This window comes from Pristiophorus japonicus, chromosome 5 (genome assembly GCF_044704955.1).
Source record: "Pristiophorus japonicus isolate sPriJap1 chromosome 5, sPriJap1.hap1, whole genome shotgun sequence".
In the NCBI taxonomy this organism is placed as follows: Eukaryota; Metazoa; Chordata; class Chondrichthyes; family Pristiophoridae; genus Pristiophorus; species Pristiophorus japonicus.
In genome coordinates, this window is record NC_091981.1 from 263,012,004 (window position 1) to 263,028,467 (window position 16,464).

At 43.8% G+C, this 16,464-nt stretch overlaps 1 protein-coding gene across 9 annotated transcripts in view; it reads right to left on the minus strand.

The window, feature by feature from the left end:
* Positions 1-222: 222 nt before the first annotated feature.
* zmynd11 (zinc finger, MYND-type containing 11) overlaps positions 223-16,464 on the minus strand; it is a 223,277-nt gene continuing 207,035 nt past the window's right edge. For all 9 annotated transcript variants that reach the window (XM_070881598.1, XM_070881597.1, XM_070881603.1 and 6 more), the window contains one exon: positions 223-1,661. In XM_070881598.1, the coding sequence (XP_070737699.1) occupies positions 1,539-1,661 (123 nt within the window). In that variant the 3' untranslated portion in view covers positions 223-1,538. The remainder of the gene's footprint in view (positions 1,662-16,464) is intronic.

Sequence of the window (16,464 nt, forward strand, 5' to 3'; positions counted from 1 at the left end):
AATATATAGATGGCAGGTCCTTCACACTCTGTATAGCAAGGTTTACAGTCCAATATTGCTGTTTGGATAGTGTATGGATCAACATCTAAATAAGTCCCTCAATTATCAACCGAAATAGGCCCACCTCTCCAGATGGGAAGACGACATTGCAGCACTCCTTGCCAATTATTTTTATTTTATATATTTATATATAAATAAACACCAAAAGTTAAACATTCAAAGTACATCTCTGAAATACATTTATTGCCCAATGTAAACACAGATGATTTAATATATTGCCAGTAAGAAAAACTTACAAAAAAGCCCAGAATTTTCCATGTCCTAATTGAACTGCCATGTGATGCCACACTAAAATGAATAAATGTGCAGAGTGGCTAAACCTTACGTGATGGAGTTACAAATGGCAACTGCATTTAGCTGTGAATTGATTTTAATGCTTGATCTAAAACAATCCAGAGCAGGTTAAATTTAGTGATAATTTAAAACAAAATCAGGCCACAGTCATGTTTAACAGAGTGTTTATACTGCATAATTTGAAGAAGGTGCAATGGTGTCACCGAGACATGAAAACAGAACAAAGTTACACGTGTCTTACTTTCATGCAGCTACGAATAAAAAGGTTTAAACAGCCTTTGGAATGATTCTATATTTAAATTATTTTCCATTTTCTGCAATACCACAACAGTTACTGGTATGTGTTTTGTACCAGACACTCAGCAAGGTACAGACCCACCACAATCACAATGCCTTTTATAAATGGACTGACATGCAGTTACGTAATTCTGTCTAAGGTGACAAGGACTGTAAGCAAACAGGCAGCAATAGCTAATTACAATCCAAAAACCTAATAGCTGCTGAGAAAACTAAGTGCTTCATTTTATTTTATACAATTCAACTGCAAGACAGACAACTGCACAGATATTCAGTGAACACTGATGCAGAAAGCAAAAAATTCACTGTAATTTTTCTGTTCATACCTACTGGTACATAAAGGTAGTATTTGGCAATTTTACATGCGTGTGGACTCATTTGGGTTAGGAAAAAAAAGAAATGTGCAAATTACAAAACCAGAACTAATGTTCATTCCATCTCTAAGGTCCAGCTCATTAGAAATCCCATTTCCCTGCTTTAATACATGATCAACATTCATTTTTTTTTATTAATAAAAGTAGCATACGTAAGAAAAATATAAAAAAGCAGAGTTGGGAAATATTAACAGTTATTTTTTTTAAAGCAGGTTTATTACCTGCTATGTCAACCCTGTCCCGAAGTACTGATCACATGACCACTGATGTAAAAGAATTTTAAAAACACACAGAAAGGTATCTGGTTAAAATTAATACAGGCCAACTTGGTTCGGCCAACTGATTATAGTGGGTGGGGGGAGGGTGGGGGGAGAAACTAAGCTTTGTAGATTAAAATGCTGGTGCAAATGGGAAGCAAGATTCACAGAAACGTGGCTCCGAAATAAAACCAGCACGGTCTGTGAAAAGGAAGTTATCTGTTTCTTAGTATGGCTGTTGCGGAGGAGAGAACTTTCATCTTTTCCGACGACAGGTCCGTTTGTGTTCAGCATGCCAGTGCTCCTGCTGACATTTGATAGAGCAGTACGAGGTGTTCCAGCAGCAGTGGTACATTGCTTCTTCCTCACAGTTGTAGCACTAGAGAGAGAGAAGACAAGAAGATTACTTACACTGCCTGCTGAATTCCCGGCACCATTTTCAGTTCGAAAGGACACAGTTACAGGAAGTGGCCAAACACTCCTTTCTAGCACCTTACTCGGTGGATTGTGAATGCACAAACTGCAATCCTCAATCATTTCGTTTCTGATAATGAAAAGTTTGCTCCACTTGGATTTTATATCTGTACGGCCCATATTCCAGTAGGCCATGTGATCAGAATTAACATCCACTGAAATACATATTTAAAAAATGAAACAGAATTGAACAATGATATATAATAGAAGTACTCGACTGTATATCTGGATTTCTTCTGTGAACTCGGGAGTATACAAAGCTTCAATAGAATAGCTGTTGAAATGATGTTTTAAAAATCTGTCCCAAGGTGCAAGTCAAGATGCCACCGCTAGAGGGCTCTGATGTACCAGTTATAAGTGCACTGAAGATGTACAGTGGGAGAATATCAGTACAGCTCAAACATTCCTTCTTAAATTAAAGCACATTTCTCGAGTCAGCCATTTTTAAAAGTTGGTGAAGCTGAACTCCATTGTAGCCACAATTGAGTCTTTATATTTAAATTACCATCTTTAGTAACATTACATGTGCAGAACTAAAAATGTTTGCCCATGTATGAACATTTTGAGTAGGAATGGTAGTTCTGTAATTGGTTAGCTCCTATATAAACTCAATGACAAAAAGTAATGAGCAATTATGTTTCCTGAATAAAGATGAAGGACTATTTGTTAGACAGACTTTCCTAATTGGAATACAACAGCTGGTTCTATGGGCTGTTTTCTGAAATGCAGGCCTTTATTAAAGAAAGACTTGCATTTGTAAAGCACCGTTAATGCCCTCAGGAGGTCCCAAAGTGCTTCACAGCCAATCTGTGCATAGCAAAGTCCGACAAACAGTAATGAGAAACGATCAGTTAATCTGTTTTGACGATGTTGGTTGAGAGATACAAGTTGGTCTACTCTTCCAAGTAGTTCCATGGGATCTTTTACATCCATCTGAACAGGTAGATAGAGCCTCAGTTTAACATCTCATCTGAAAGACGACATCTCCAACAATGTAGCACTACCTCAAATCACTAAAGATTCAACCTAGATTACGTGCTCAAGTTCCCGGGGGTGCGGCTTGAACCTAAAGCTTTCCGACTTGGAGGCAAGAGTGGTGCCGCATCAACGTGTTCCTTGTATTAACTGAAAAAGGGGTCATACTGTTCAAGAATAGCAACAGAATTTCAGTACTTATTCCGATAAATGAATGCCTATTCTGACCATCAGACAGTGAAAGGCAGTACCTGTCTTAGAATCATAGAATGATACAGCACAGGAGGCCGCCATTCCGGCCCATCGTACCTGTACACTTGGGAAAGAGCTGTCCAATTAGTCCCAATCGCTCTGCCCTTCCCCCACCCCGCCCCGCAAATGTTTCCCCTTCTAGTATTTATCCAACACCCTTTTTGAAAGTTATTATTCAGTCTGCTTCCACTACCCTTTCAGGCATTGCATTGCAGATCAAAGCTACTGCCTGCGTTTAAAAAAAGCCTCATCTCGCCTCTGGTTCTTTTGCCAATTATCTTAAATCTGTGGCCTCTGGTTCCTGACCCTTCTGCTACTGGAAACAGTTTTTATTTATTGATCAATCAAAACCTTCATGAATTTGAACACTTCTATTAAATGTTTCCTTAACCTTCTCTGCTCGAAGGAAAACAATCGCAGCTTCTCTAGTCTCTCCACATAACTGATGTCCTGCGACCTTGGTACCATTCTAGTAAATCTCCTCTGCCCCTTCTCCAAGGCCTTGACATCCTTCCTAAAGTGCAGTGCATAGAATTGGACCCAATACTCCAGCTAAGTCCGAAGCAATGATTTATTAAGGTTTAGCATAACCTCCTTGCTTTTGTATTCTCATAGAAACGTGTAAGATTCTGATGGGGCGGGACAGGTTAGATGCGGGAAGAATGTTCCCGACGTTGGGGAAGTCCAGAACCAGGGGACACAGTCTTAGGATAAGGGACAGGCCATTTACGACTGAGATGAGGAGAAACTTCTTCACTCAGAGTTGTTAACCTGTGGAATTCCCTGCCGCAGAGAGTTGTTGATGCCAGTTCATTGGATATATTCAAGAGGGAGTTAGATATGGCCCTTACGGCTAAAGGGATCAAGGGGTGTGGAGAGAAAGCAGGAAAGGTGTACTGAAGGAATGATCAGCCATGATCTTATTGAATGGTGGTGCAGGCTCGAAGGGCCGAATGGCCTACTGCTGCACCTATTTTCTATGCCTCTATATATAAAGCCCAGGATCCCGTATGATTTTTAAAAAACAGCCTTCTTGCATTAATAAGATACATAGAAACATTTCTGGTGGACTCAAATGGTTAATTTTGCTACCTGTTTTGCGCTATACACTTGTGGTCCTAAATGTGTCATACTTCCATAAATACAGTCATAATCATCAAGCTGTCGGACAATTTTAGGACTACTCCCTTATAACCCTTCCCAACCAGCTCCTGGTAGTCGTGTTTCATTTAATTCACTCTCCGGCTTGCTAAAGTACAAGTTAAGACAAACCTTCAAATGCATTTTCAGTTACTTCAAAACAAAATCTTACCCATAGCAATCTGTAAGAGTTGTATTTCTGGATAGTGGTTGATTTAATTTGCATTGGCATTTTTCAGTAAATATGAAATATGTGAGCACAATGAAAATAAATGATTAAAAATCAGAAAAGTAGAAGCATTTGGGGTGACTACTGACCATTCAACAAAAAAACATTCAATCCACGTGAAGCTGTTCACAGGCTAATCAAGTACATTTATCTTTTTCTTTAACATTAATTCTTGGGACATGTGCATTACTGGCATTATCCCTAGTTGCCCAGAGGAGCAGCATGCAGTGTAATGCAATCTGTGTGGTGAAGGTACTCCAGAGTGCTGTGAGGTAGGGAGTTTCAGGATTTTCATCCAATGACAATGGTGTTCCCATACACCTGCTGCCCTGGTCCTTCTAGGAGGAGGAGGCCACGAGTTTGGGAAGTTCTGCCCAAGAAGCTTTGGTGACTTGCTGCAGTACGTCCGGTGTATAGAATACAACCCATCATCATCATCATCATCATCATCATAGGCAGTCCCTCGGAATCGAGGAAGACTTGCTTCCACTCTTAGCATGAGTTCTTAGGTGGCTGTACAGTCCAATGCGAGAACCAGTGTCTCTTGTCACAGGTAGGACAGAGAGTGGTTGAGGGAAAGGGTGGGCGGGGAGCCTGGTTTGCCGCACGCACCTTCCGCTGCCTGCGCTTGATTTCTGCATGCTCTCGGCGACGAGACTCAAAGAGCTCAGCGCCCTCCCGGATGCACTTCCTCCACTTAGGGCGGTCATTGGCCAGGGACTCCCAGATATCAGTGGGGATGTCGCACTTTATCAGGGAGGCTTTGAGGGTGCCCTTGTAAGGTTTCCTCTGCCCGCCTTTGGCTCGTTTGCCGTGGATGAGCTCAGAGTAGAGCCCTTGCTTTGGGAGTCTCATGTCTGGCATGCGAACTATGTGGCCTGCTCAGCGGAGCTGATCAAATGTGGTCAGTGCTTCAATGCTGGGGATGTTGGCCTGGACGAGGACGCTAATGTTGGTGCGTCTGTCCTCCCAGGGGATTTGAGGATCTTGCGGAGATATCGTTGGTGGTATTTCTCCAGCGACTTGAGGTGTCTACTGTACATGGTCCATGACTCTGAGCCATACAGGAGGGCGGGTATTACTACCACTCTGTAGACCATGAACTTGGTGACAGTTTTGAGGGCCTGGTCTTCAAACACACTTTTCCTCAGACAGCTGAAGGCTGCACTGACGGCAGTGTTGGATCTTGTCATCAATGCCTGCTCTTGTTGATAGGAGGCTCCTGAGATAAGGGAAGTGGTCCACGTTGTCCAGGGCCGCGGCGTGGATCTTGATGTCTGGGGGGCAGTGCTGTGTGGCGAGGATAGGCTGGTGGAGGACCTTTGTCTTACTGATGTATAGTGTCAGGCCCATGCTTTCGTACGCCTCAGTAAATACGTTGACTATGTCCTGAAGTTCAGCCTCTGTGTGTGCACAGATGCAGGCGTCGTCCCCGTACTGTAGCTCGACGACAGAGGTTGGAGTGGTCTTGGAACTAGCCTGGAGACGGCGAAGGTTGAACAGCTTCCCACTGGTTCTGTAGTTTAGTTCCACTCCAGCGGGGAGCTTGTCAACTGTGAGGTGGAGCATGGCAGCGAGGAAGATTGAGAAGGCGGTTGGGGCGATGTTGCATTCCTGCTTGACCCTGGTCCGGATGTGGATTGGGTCTGTAATGGATCCGTTGGCAAGGATCACGGCCTGCATGTCATCGTGGAGCAGGCGGATGGTGGGGATGTAGTTTTGGGGGCATCCGAAATGGAGGAGGATGCTCCATAGACCCTCGCGGTTGACAATGTCAAAGACTTTTGTAAGGCCGAAGGAGGCCATGTATAAGGGCTGGCGCTGTTCCCTGCAGCTGACTCCCTGCAAAAATCATGTCCGGAGGGGCCGAAATACACTGCAATCACAGGAGAGGTAGATATTTGGGCTATTAGATGAGTCTATCAAGCAGACTGCTATGCCCTGGATTGAGAGGCTTTGAGGAGTCAGGAGATGACCACTTGTAGCAGAATATCCAGCCTCTGTCCTCTTCTAGTAGCTGTGGCATTTATGTGGCAGATCCAGTTTGGTTTCTGGTCGATGATGGCCCACAGAATGTATTATTATCGCCAACTCTCCCACTATTAAAATATCGGGGGCAGGTGGTTAGGCTCCATTTTAGTTTCGCTGAATGGTTACAGCATGGAAAGCGGCCATTCGGCCTGTCGAGTCCGTGCCGGCTCTCTGCAAGAGCACCTCAGCTAGTCCCACTCCCCTGCCCTTTCCCCGTAGTCCTGCAATTTTTTTTTTCCTTTCAGGTACTTATCCAACTTCCTTTTGAAAGCAGTGATCGAGTCTGCCTCCACCACTCTTTCAAGCAGTGCATTCCAGATCCTAACCACTCGCTGCGTAAAAATAGTTTTTCTTATGTCGCCTTTGGATCTTCTGCCAATCACCTTAAATCTGTGTTTTCTGGTTCTTGACCCTTCTGCCAATGAGAACAGTTTCTCTCCATCTCTACTCTGTCCAGACCCCTTATGATTTTGAACACCTCTATCAAATCTCTCCTCAATTTTCTCTGCTCTAAGGAGAGCAACCCCAGCTTCTCCAGTCTATCCATGTAACTGAAGTCCTTCATCCCTGGAACCATTCTTGTAAACCTTTTCTGCACCCTCTCCAGGCCTTCACATCCTTCCTAAAATGCGGTGCCCAGAATTAGACACAGTACTCCAGTTGAGGCCGAACCCGGGTTTTATACAGTTTAGTCATAATTTCCAAGCTTTTGTACACTATACCTCTGTTCATGAAGCCCAGGATCCCGTAAGCTTTTTCAACAGCTTTCTCAATCTGCCCTGCCACCTATAACGATTTGTGCACATATACCCCTAGATCCCTCTGTTCATGCACCCCCTTTAGATTGTACCCTTTAGTTTATATTTTCTCGCCTCATTCTTTATACCAAAATGTATTACTTCATACTTTTCTGCGTCAAATTGCATCTGCCACGTGTCCACCAATTCTACCAGTCTATGTCATCTTGAAGTCCATCATTATCCTCCTGACTGTTCACTCTACTTCTAACTTTTGTGGTCATCTGCAGATTTTGAAATTGTGCCCTGTACACCCACATTAATATGCATCAAGAAAAGCAGTGGTCCTACAACTGATCCCTGGGGAACACCACTGTGTACCTTCCTCCAGTCCGATAAACAACCGTTCACCACTACTCTCTGTTTCCTGTCACTTAGCCAATTTCTTATCCATGCTGCCACTGTCCCTTTTATTCCATGGCTTTCAACTTTGCTGGCAAGCCAATTATGTGGCACTTTGTTAAACGCCTTTTGGAAATCCATGTACAAGTCAACTGCATTGCCCTCATCAACCCTCTCTGTTACCTCATCAAAAAACTCGATCAACTTGGTTAAATACAATTTGCCTTTAACAAATCCGTGCTGGCTTTCCTTAATTAATCCACACCAAGGCCCCAAGTTTCCACACGCGGCAAAACAAGCGCCCCTCCGAGCTGGGCGCCCGTTTTCCGTGCCGAAAATGAAAAAAAAACGCGCTATTCTCGAGCGCTTTGCAGCTCGATGTCAGCTTGGCGCGGCGCCCAGGGGGCGGAGCCTACCACTCGCGCCGATTTTGTAAGTAGGAGGGGGCGGGTACCATTTAAATGAGTTTTTTTCGTGCCGGCAACCCTGCGCACACGCAGTGTGAAGGAAACATTGGCACTCGGCCATTTTTGTAGTTCTTTGTAGCTGTTCAATTTTTAAATTTTTTAAAATAAAACCACATTGCCCTTCCATGATCAGCACTGAGGCTTCTTGCAGCAGTGAGAAGGCTGCAGGAAGCCTCAGAAAGTTGAGGCAGCCGTTTCCCGACGGGCCTCCCCCCCCTGCCGTCGGGAATGGCTGCCTCAACTTCTGAGGCTTCCTGCAACCTTCTCACTGCCTCCACCCCGCTGCCTCCCCCCCACCCCATGCCGTTGGGAACGGCTGCCTCCTCCCTGCCTCCCCCCCCCCGCTGCCGTCGGTCGGGTCCTCACTGCCTCCCCCCCCCCTGCCGTCGGGAACGGCTGCCTCAACTTGAGGCTTCCTGCAGCCTTCTCCCTGCCTGAAGCACTTTCACACAGGTAGGAACATGATTTATTTAATCTTTTCTTTGTTTATGAATTTTTATTCAGGTTGGAATTATTTGTATAATATTTGTATAAGTATAACTAAGGATTTATTGTAGAATGTAATGACTTCCCTTCCCCCCCTCGTTCCGGACACCTAATTTGTAACCTGCGCCTGATTTTTTAATATGTAGACAAGGTTTTTTCAGGCCTACAAAAATCTTCACTTGCTCCATTCTAAGTTAGCTTGGAGTATGTTTTCACTGTGGAAACTTTCAAATCAGGCGTCAGTGGCCGGACACGCCCCCTTTTGAAAAAAAAATTCTGTTCAAAAGTGAAACTGTTCTAACTGACTAGAACTGCAGAAAACTTAAATGTGGAGAATTGCGATTTCTAAGATACTCCGTTCTCCACCAGTTGCTCCTAAAAATCAGGAGCAAATCATGTGGAAACTTGGGGCCCAAGTGACTGTTACTTTTTGTCCCTGATCAGTTTCTAAAAGCTTCCCCACTACTGAGGTTAAACTGACTGGCCTGTAGTTGCTGGGTTTATCTTTATACTCTTTTTTTGAACATTTTGTTGGAGATGATCATTGCCTGGCACTTGTGTGGCACGAATGTTACTTGTTAATTATCAGCCTAAGCCTGGATGTTGTCCAGGTTTTGTTGCATGTGGGCATGGACTGCTTTATTTATATTATGCATTCTTGGGATGTGGACATTGTTTGCAAGGCCACCCCTAGTTGTCCGGAGAAGATGGTGGTGGGCCATCTAGCAATTTGGTACAACTGAGTGGTTTGCTAGGCCACTTCAGAGGGGAGCTAAGAGTCAACCACGTTAGTGAGAGACTGGGGTCACATATAGGCCAGACTGGGTAATGACAGCAGGTTTTCTTTCCTAAAGGACATTAGTGAACCAGTTGGGCTTTTAAAACAATCTGACAACTTCATAGTCACTTTTGCAGATACCAGTTTTTTATTTCCAAATTTTAAAAATTGAATTCAAATACATGCAACTGCAATGGTGAGATTTGAATTCATGTTCTACGGGACATTGTTATGTTCCAGTAACATAACCACTATAGTGCCATGCCCCATTACCTGAGGAATTGTAAATGGAGCTGAACACTATGCAATCATCATCAAATAGTCCACTTCCAACCTTATGATGTAGGGAAGGTTACTGATGAAGCAGTTGAAGATAGTGGAGCCTTAAACACTGCACTGAGGAACTCTTGCAGCAATCACAACCAATGTCCTTTACATAAGCAATAGGAGCAGGAGAAGGCCATATGGCCCCTCGAATCTGCTCCGCCATTTAATACGATCATGGCTGATCCGATCATGGACCACTTCCCTGCCTGCTCCCCATAACCCCTTATTCCCTTATCGGTTAAGAAACTGTCTATCTCTGTCTTAAATTATTCAATGTTCCAGCTTCTGCAGCTCTCTGAGGCAGTGAATTCCACAGATTTACAACCCTCAGAAGAAATCTCTCCTCATTTCAGTTTTAAATGGGCGGCCCCTTATTCTAAGATTATGCCCTCTAGTTCTAGTCTCTCCTATCAGTGGAAACATCCTCTCTGCATCCACCTTGTCAAGCCTTCAATCTTCTCCGTTTCGATAAGATCACCTCTCATTCTTCTGAATTCCAATGAGTAGAGGCCCAACCTACTCAACCTTTCCTCATAAGTCAACCCCCTCATCTCCAGAATCAACCTAGTGAACCTTCTCTGAACTGCCTCCAAAGCAAGTATATCCTTTCGTAAATATGGAAACCAAAACTGCACGCAGTATTCCAGCTGTGGCTCACCAATACCTTGTATAGCTGCAACAAGACTTCCCTGCTTTTATACTCCATCCCTTTCGCAATAAAGGCCAAGATTCCATTGGCCTTCCTGATTACTTGCTGTACCTGTATACTAACCTTTTGTGTTTCATGCACAAGTACCCCCAGCTCCCGTTACACTGCAGCATTTTGCAATTTTTCTGCCAAAGTGCATGACCTCACACTTTCCAACATTATACTCCATCTGCCAAATTTTTGCCCACTCACTTAGCCTGTCTATGTCCTCCTCACACATTGCTTTTCCTCGCATCGTTGTATCATCAGCAAACGTGACTATGTTACACTCGGTCCTTTCTTCCAAGTCGTTAATATAGATTGCAAATAGTTGGGGTCCCAGCACTGATCCCTGCAGCACCCCAGTAGTTACTGATTGTCAATCCGAGAATGAACCATTTATCCCTACTCTCTGGTTTCTGTTAGTTAGCCAATCCATGCTAATATATTAGAACCATAGAAAATAGGTGCAGGAGTAGGCCATTCGGCCCTTCGAGCCTGCACCACCATTCAATATGATCATGGCTGATCATGCACTTCAGCACCCTGCTTTCCCTCCATACCCCTTGATCCCTTTAGCCGTAAGGGCCACATCTAACTCCCTTTTAAATATATCTAACGAACTGGCCTCAACAACTTTCTGTGGTAGAGAATTCCACATGCTCACAACACTGAATGAAGAAGTTTCTCCTCATCTCGGTCCTAAATGGCTTACCCCTTATCCTTAGACTGTGAACCCTGGTTCTGGACTTTCGCAACATCGGGAGCATTCTTCCTGCATCTAACCTGTCCAATCCCGTCAGAATTGTATATGTTTCGATGAGATCCCCTCTCATTCTTCTAAATTCCATTGAATATAAGTCTAGTCGATCCAGTCTTTCTTCATATGTCAGTCCTGTCATCCCGGGAATCAGTCTGGTGAACCTTCGCTGCATTCCCTCAATAGCAAGAATGTCCTTCCTCAGATTAGGAGACCAAAACAATATTCAAGGTGTGGCCTCACCAAGGCCCTGTACAAGTGTAGTAAGACCTCCCTGCTCCTATACTTAAATCCTCTCGCTATGAAGGGCAACATGCCGTTTGATTTCTTCACCAACTGCTGTACCTGTATGCCAATTGTCAATGACTGATGGACCATGACACCCAGGTCTCGTTGCACCTCCCCTTTTCCTAATCAGTCACCATTCAGATAATAATCTGCCTTCCTGTTTTTACCACCAAAATGGATAACCTCACATTTATCTACATTATACTGCATCTGCCATGTATTTGCCCACTCATCGAACCTGTCCAAGTCACCCTGCAGCCGCTTAGCATCCTCCTCACAGCTCACATCGCCACCCAGCTTAGTGTCATCTGCAAACTTGGAGATATTACATTCAATTCCTTCGTCGAAATCATTAATGTATATTGTAAATAGCTGGGATCCCAGCACTGAACCTTGCGGTACCCAATTAGTCACTGCCTGCCATTCTGAAAAGGACCCATTTATTCCTACTCTTTGCTTCCCATCTGCCAACCAGTTCTCTATCCACGTCAGTACATTACCCCCAATACCATGTGCTTTAATTTTGCACACTAATCTCTTGCGTGGGACCTTGTCAAAAGCATTTTGAAAGTCTAAATACACCACATCCATTGGCTCCCCTTGTCCATTCTACTAATTACATCCCAAAAAATTCTAGAAGATTTGTCAAGCATGATTTCCCTTTCATAAATCCATGCTGACTTGGACTGATTCGGTCACTGCTTTCCAAATGCACTGCTATTTCATCTTTAATAATTGATTCCAACATTTTCCCCACCACCGATGTCAGGCTGACCGGTCTATAATTCCCTGTTTTCTCTCTCCCTCCTTTTTTTAAAAAGTGGGGTTACATTAGCTACCCTCCAAGCAATAGGAACTAATCCAGAGTCTATAGAATGTTGGAAAATGGCCACCAACGCATCCACTATTTCTAGGGCCACTTCCTTAAGTACTCTGGGATGCAGACTATCAGGCCCTGGGGATTTATCGGCCTTCAATCCCATCAATTTTCCTAACACAATTTGCTGACTAATAAGGATTTCCTTTAGTTCCTCCTTCTCGCGAGATCCTCGGTCCCCTAGTATTTCCCGAAGGTTATTTGTGTCTTCCTTAGTGAAGACAGAACCAAGTATTTGTTCAATTGGTCTGCCATTTCTTTGCTCCCCATTATAAATTCACCCGATTCTGACTGTAAGGGACCCACATTTGTCTTCACCAATCTTTTCCTCTTCATGTATCTGTAAAAGCTTGTGCAGTCAGTTTTTATGTTCCCAGCAAGCTTACTCTCATTCTATTTTCCCCCTCCTAATTAAACCCTTTGTCCTCCTCTGCTGAATTCTAAAATTCTCCCAGTCCTCAGGTCTGCTGCTTTTTTTGGCCACTTTATATGCCTCTTCCTTGGATTTAACACTATCCCCAATTTCCCTTGTAAGCCATGGTTGAGCCACCTTCCCCGTTTTATTTTTACGCCAGACAGGGATGTACAATTGTTAAAGTTCATTCATGTGATCTTTAAATTTCTGCCATTGCCTATCCACCATCAACCCATTAAGTATCGTTCGCCAGTCTATCCTCGCCAATTCACGTCCAATCCATCGAAGTTACCTTTCTTTAAGTTCAGGATCCTAGTCTCTGAATTAACTGTGTCACTCTCCATCTTCATGAAGAATTCGACCATATGATGGTCACTCTTCCCCAAGGGGCCTCGCACAACAAGATTGCTCATTAATCCTCTCTTATCACACAACATCCAGTCTAGAATGGCCAGCTCTCTAGTTGGTTCCTCGACATATTGGTCTAGAAAACCATCCCTTATACACTCGAGGAAATCCTCCTCCACCGTATTGCTACCAGTTTGGTTAGCCCAATCTATATGTAGATTAAAGTCACCCATGATAACTTCTGTACCTTTATTGGACACATCCCTAATTTCCTGTTGATGCCATCCCCAACCTCACTATGACTGTTTGGTGGTCTGTACACAACTGCCACTAGCGTTTTCTGCCCTTTGGTGTTCCGCAGCTCTACCCATACAGATTCCACTTCATCCACGCTAATGTCCTTCTTTACTATTGCGTTAATCTCCTCTTTAACCAGCAACGCTACCCCACCTCCTTTTCCTTTCAGTCTATCTTTCATGAATATTGGATGTTGAGTTCCCAGCCTTGGTCACTCTGGAGCCATGTCTCTGTAATCCCAATTACATCATATCCGTTAACAGCTATCTGCGCAGTTAATGCATCCACCTTATTACGAATGCTCCTTGCATTGAGACACAGAGCCTTCAGGCTTTTTTTTTTTTAAAAACACTCTGTCCTTTTAGAATTATGTTGTATTGTGGTCCTTTTTGATTTTTGCCGTTGATTTTTCTGCCCTCCACTTCTACTTTTCTCCTTTATACCTTTTGCTTCTGATCTCATTTGACTTCCCGCTGTCTCCCTACATAGATTCCCATCCCCTGCCATATTAGTTTAAACCCTCCCCAACAGCACTAGCAAACACTCGCCCCCTCAACCCCCCGCCCCCCCCAGGACATCGGTTCCGGTCCTGCCCAGGTGTAGACCATCCAGTTTATACTGGGTCCCACCTCCCCCAGAACTGGTTCCAATGTCCCAGAAATTTGAATCCCTCCATCTTGCACCATTCCTCAAGCCACATATTCATCCTAACTATCCTGCTATTTGTACTCTGACTAGTATGTGGCATTGGTAGCAATCCTGAGATTACTACCTTTGAGATCCTACTTTTTAATTAACCCCGATCTGTGAACTTTTATCTTGTGCAGTAAACTTTTATGTGGCACCTTGTCAAATGCCTTTTGGAAGTCCAAATACAACACATCCACTGCTTCCCCTTTGCTTGTCCCTTTTAAAACCACTGTCTAACTAGGTCATGTGTGATAATTGTAGTTTCTTGTCGATTTTTGGCTCTAGGTCAGAAGAAACCATCATGAAACATTTAACTATTTAAAAAAAAAGTTTTATATTTCTAACAAACTATGACTAGTTGGTATCTGGGTTGTGAAGTCTGGAATGTGATAGACACATGTTTGATTCCAAAATTGTATTTGGCAAAATTGAGGCACTGCCCACAGTAAGTTGGGTGCACTGTTTTTAGGTACAAGGACTGTTCTGTTTTGGGACTTTTGACCATTTTGTAGTGGAAAGGACTTGTGGATGAGTTATATTGAAGTTACTGCTTCCTTGCTTATGGCTTGCATCCCACCGAAGGCAACTAGGCTCATACAGCAGAGCCTGGTCTCCAGTTGTCTTGGACCCCCTTGCCACTGGACCAAGACCTTGCTCTGCTAAGCCCGTGTGGTAGCCGGTGTGCAACGGCCACCCCACGTTAAAAGAACTCGCACACAGGCATCCTCCACCCTTCAAGATGAAGTTCTGGACCTGGAACGTCAGGACCCTCATGGACAACTCAGTCACCTGAGAACACACTTTGGAGTGGAAGCAAGTCTTACTCAATTTCGAGGGACTGCCTATGATGATGTGATTTATCCACCCTGTTCGTTACATCCTCAAAGATTTCCAGCAAATTTGTCAAACATGACTTCCCCTTCATAAATCCATGCTGACTCTGCCTGACCGAATTATGCTTTTCCAAATGTCCTGCTACTGCTTCTTTAATAATGGACTCCAACATTTTCCAAACAACCACAGAGGTTAGGCTAACTGGTCTATAGTTCCCTGCTTTTTGTCTGCCTCCTTTTTTAAATAGGGGCGTTACATTTGCAGTTTTCCAATCTGCTGAGACCTCCCCAGAATCCAGGTATGACCCCAGCCATTGGAGAGTTTACCACTGATCCCCACTGACTTCAGGTTTATTAAGCGCTGGTGCCACACTTGATCGAATGCTGCCTTAATGTCAAGGACAGTCACTCTTACCTCACCAATTCAGCTCGTGTCCATGCTTTGGTCAAGGCTGTAATGAAGTCTGAAGCCAGGTAGTTCTGGTGGAAGCTAAACTGAGCATCAGTGAGCAGGGTACTGTTGAGTAAGTGCAAACTTGATAGCACTGTTGGCAACTCCACCCATCACTTTCCTGATAACTGGGAGGTGGCTGATAAGTTGTTAATTGCCTAGGGTTGTTTTTCAGGATATTAGAAGTTGAAACAAGTGTAGATTATTGATCAGCCCATATTTGGAATATTGAAAGAAAATTTGGGCATCTAAAAGGGTATCAATACATTGAGCAGGGCTGATATGGATTTCACAACACAGGGCTTGCAAAGAGACTCACAGAACTTAATTTATTTCCACTGAAAAGATAGAGGGAGGAACATATTCCAGATCTGAAAACCTCCTCAACCATGACTTGCCTTGCATTAAATTCTGCCAATCACACTTTGTTCAGGATGTTTTTCAGTGTATAACTCTTTCATCTAATCCAAATCTAAAGGTAGAATATCTACCTACAGGGTCATTTGCATTCTTCAAATAAATATACCCTGACCCTTCACGAAACACAGAAGGAAGCTTGGGTTACTAGTGGAATATCATGAGAATGTTGTCCCTTTAATAAGGTTTTGACATGGAGTGTGTAACTGCATCATCCATGGAGTGTATTAGGGATGGTTTTCTAGACCAATATGCCGAAGAACCAACTAGAGGGCTGGCCATCCCAGACTGGGTGATGTGTAATGAGAAAGGACTAATTAGCAATCTTGTTGTGCGAGGCCCCTTGGGGAAGAGTGACCACAACATGGTTGAATTCTTTATTAAGATGGAGAGTGACACAGTTAATTCAGAGACTAGGGTCCTGAACTTAAGGAAAGGTAACTTCGATGGTATGAGACGTGAATTGGCTAGAATAGACTGGCGAATGATACTTAAAGGGTTGACGGAGGATAGTCAATGGCAAACATTTAAAGATCACATGGACGAACTTCAACAATTGTACATCCCTGTCTGGAGTAAAAATAAAACTGGGAAGGTGGCTCAACCGTGGCTAACAAGGGAAATTGGGGATAGTGTTAAATCCAAGGAAGAGACATATAAATTGGCCAGAAAAAGCAGCAAACCTGAGGACTGGGAGAAATTTAGAATTCAGCAGAGGAGGACAAAGGGTTTAATTAGGCGGGGGACAATAGAGTATGAGAGGAAGCTTGCTGGGAACATAAAAACTGACTGCAAAAGCTTCTATAGATATGTGAAGAGA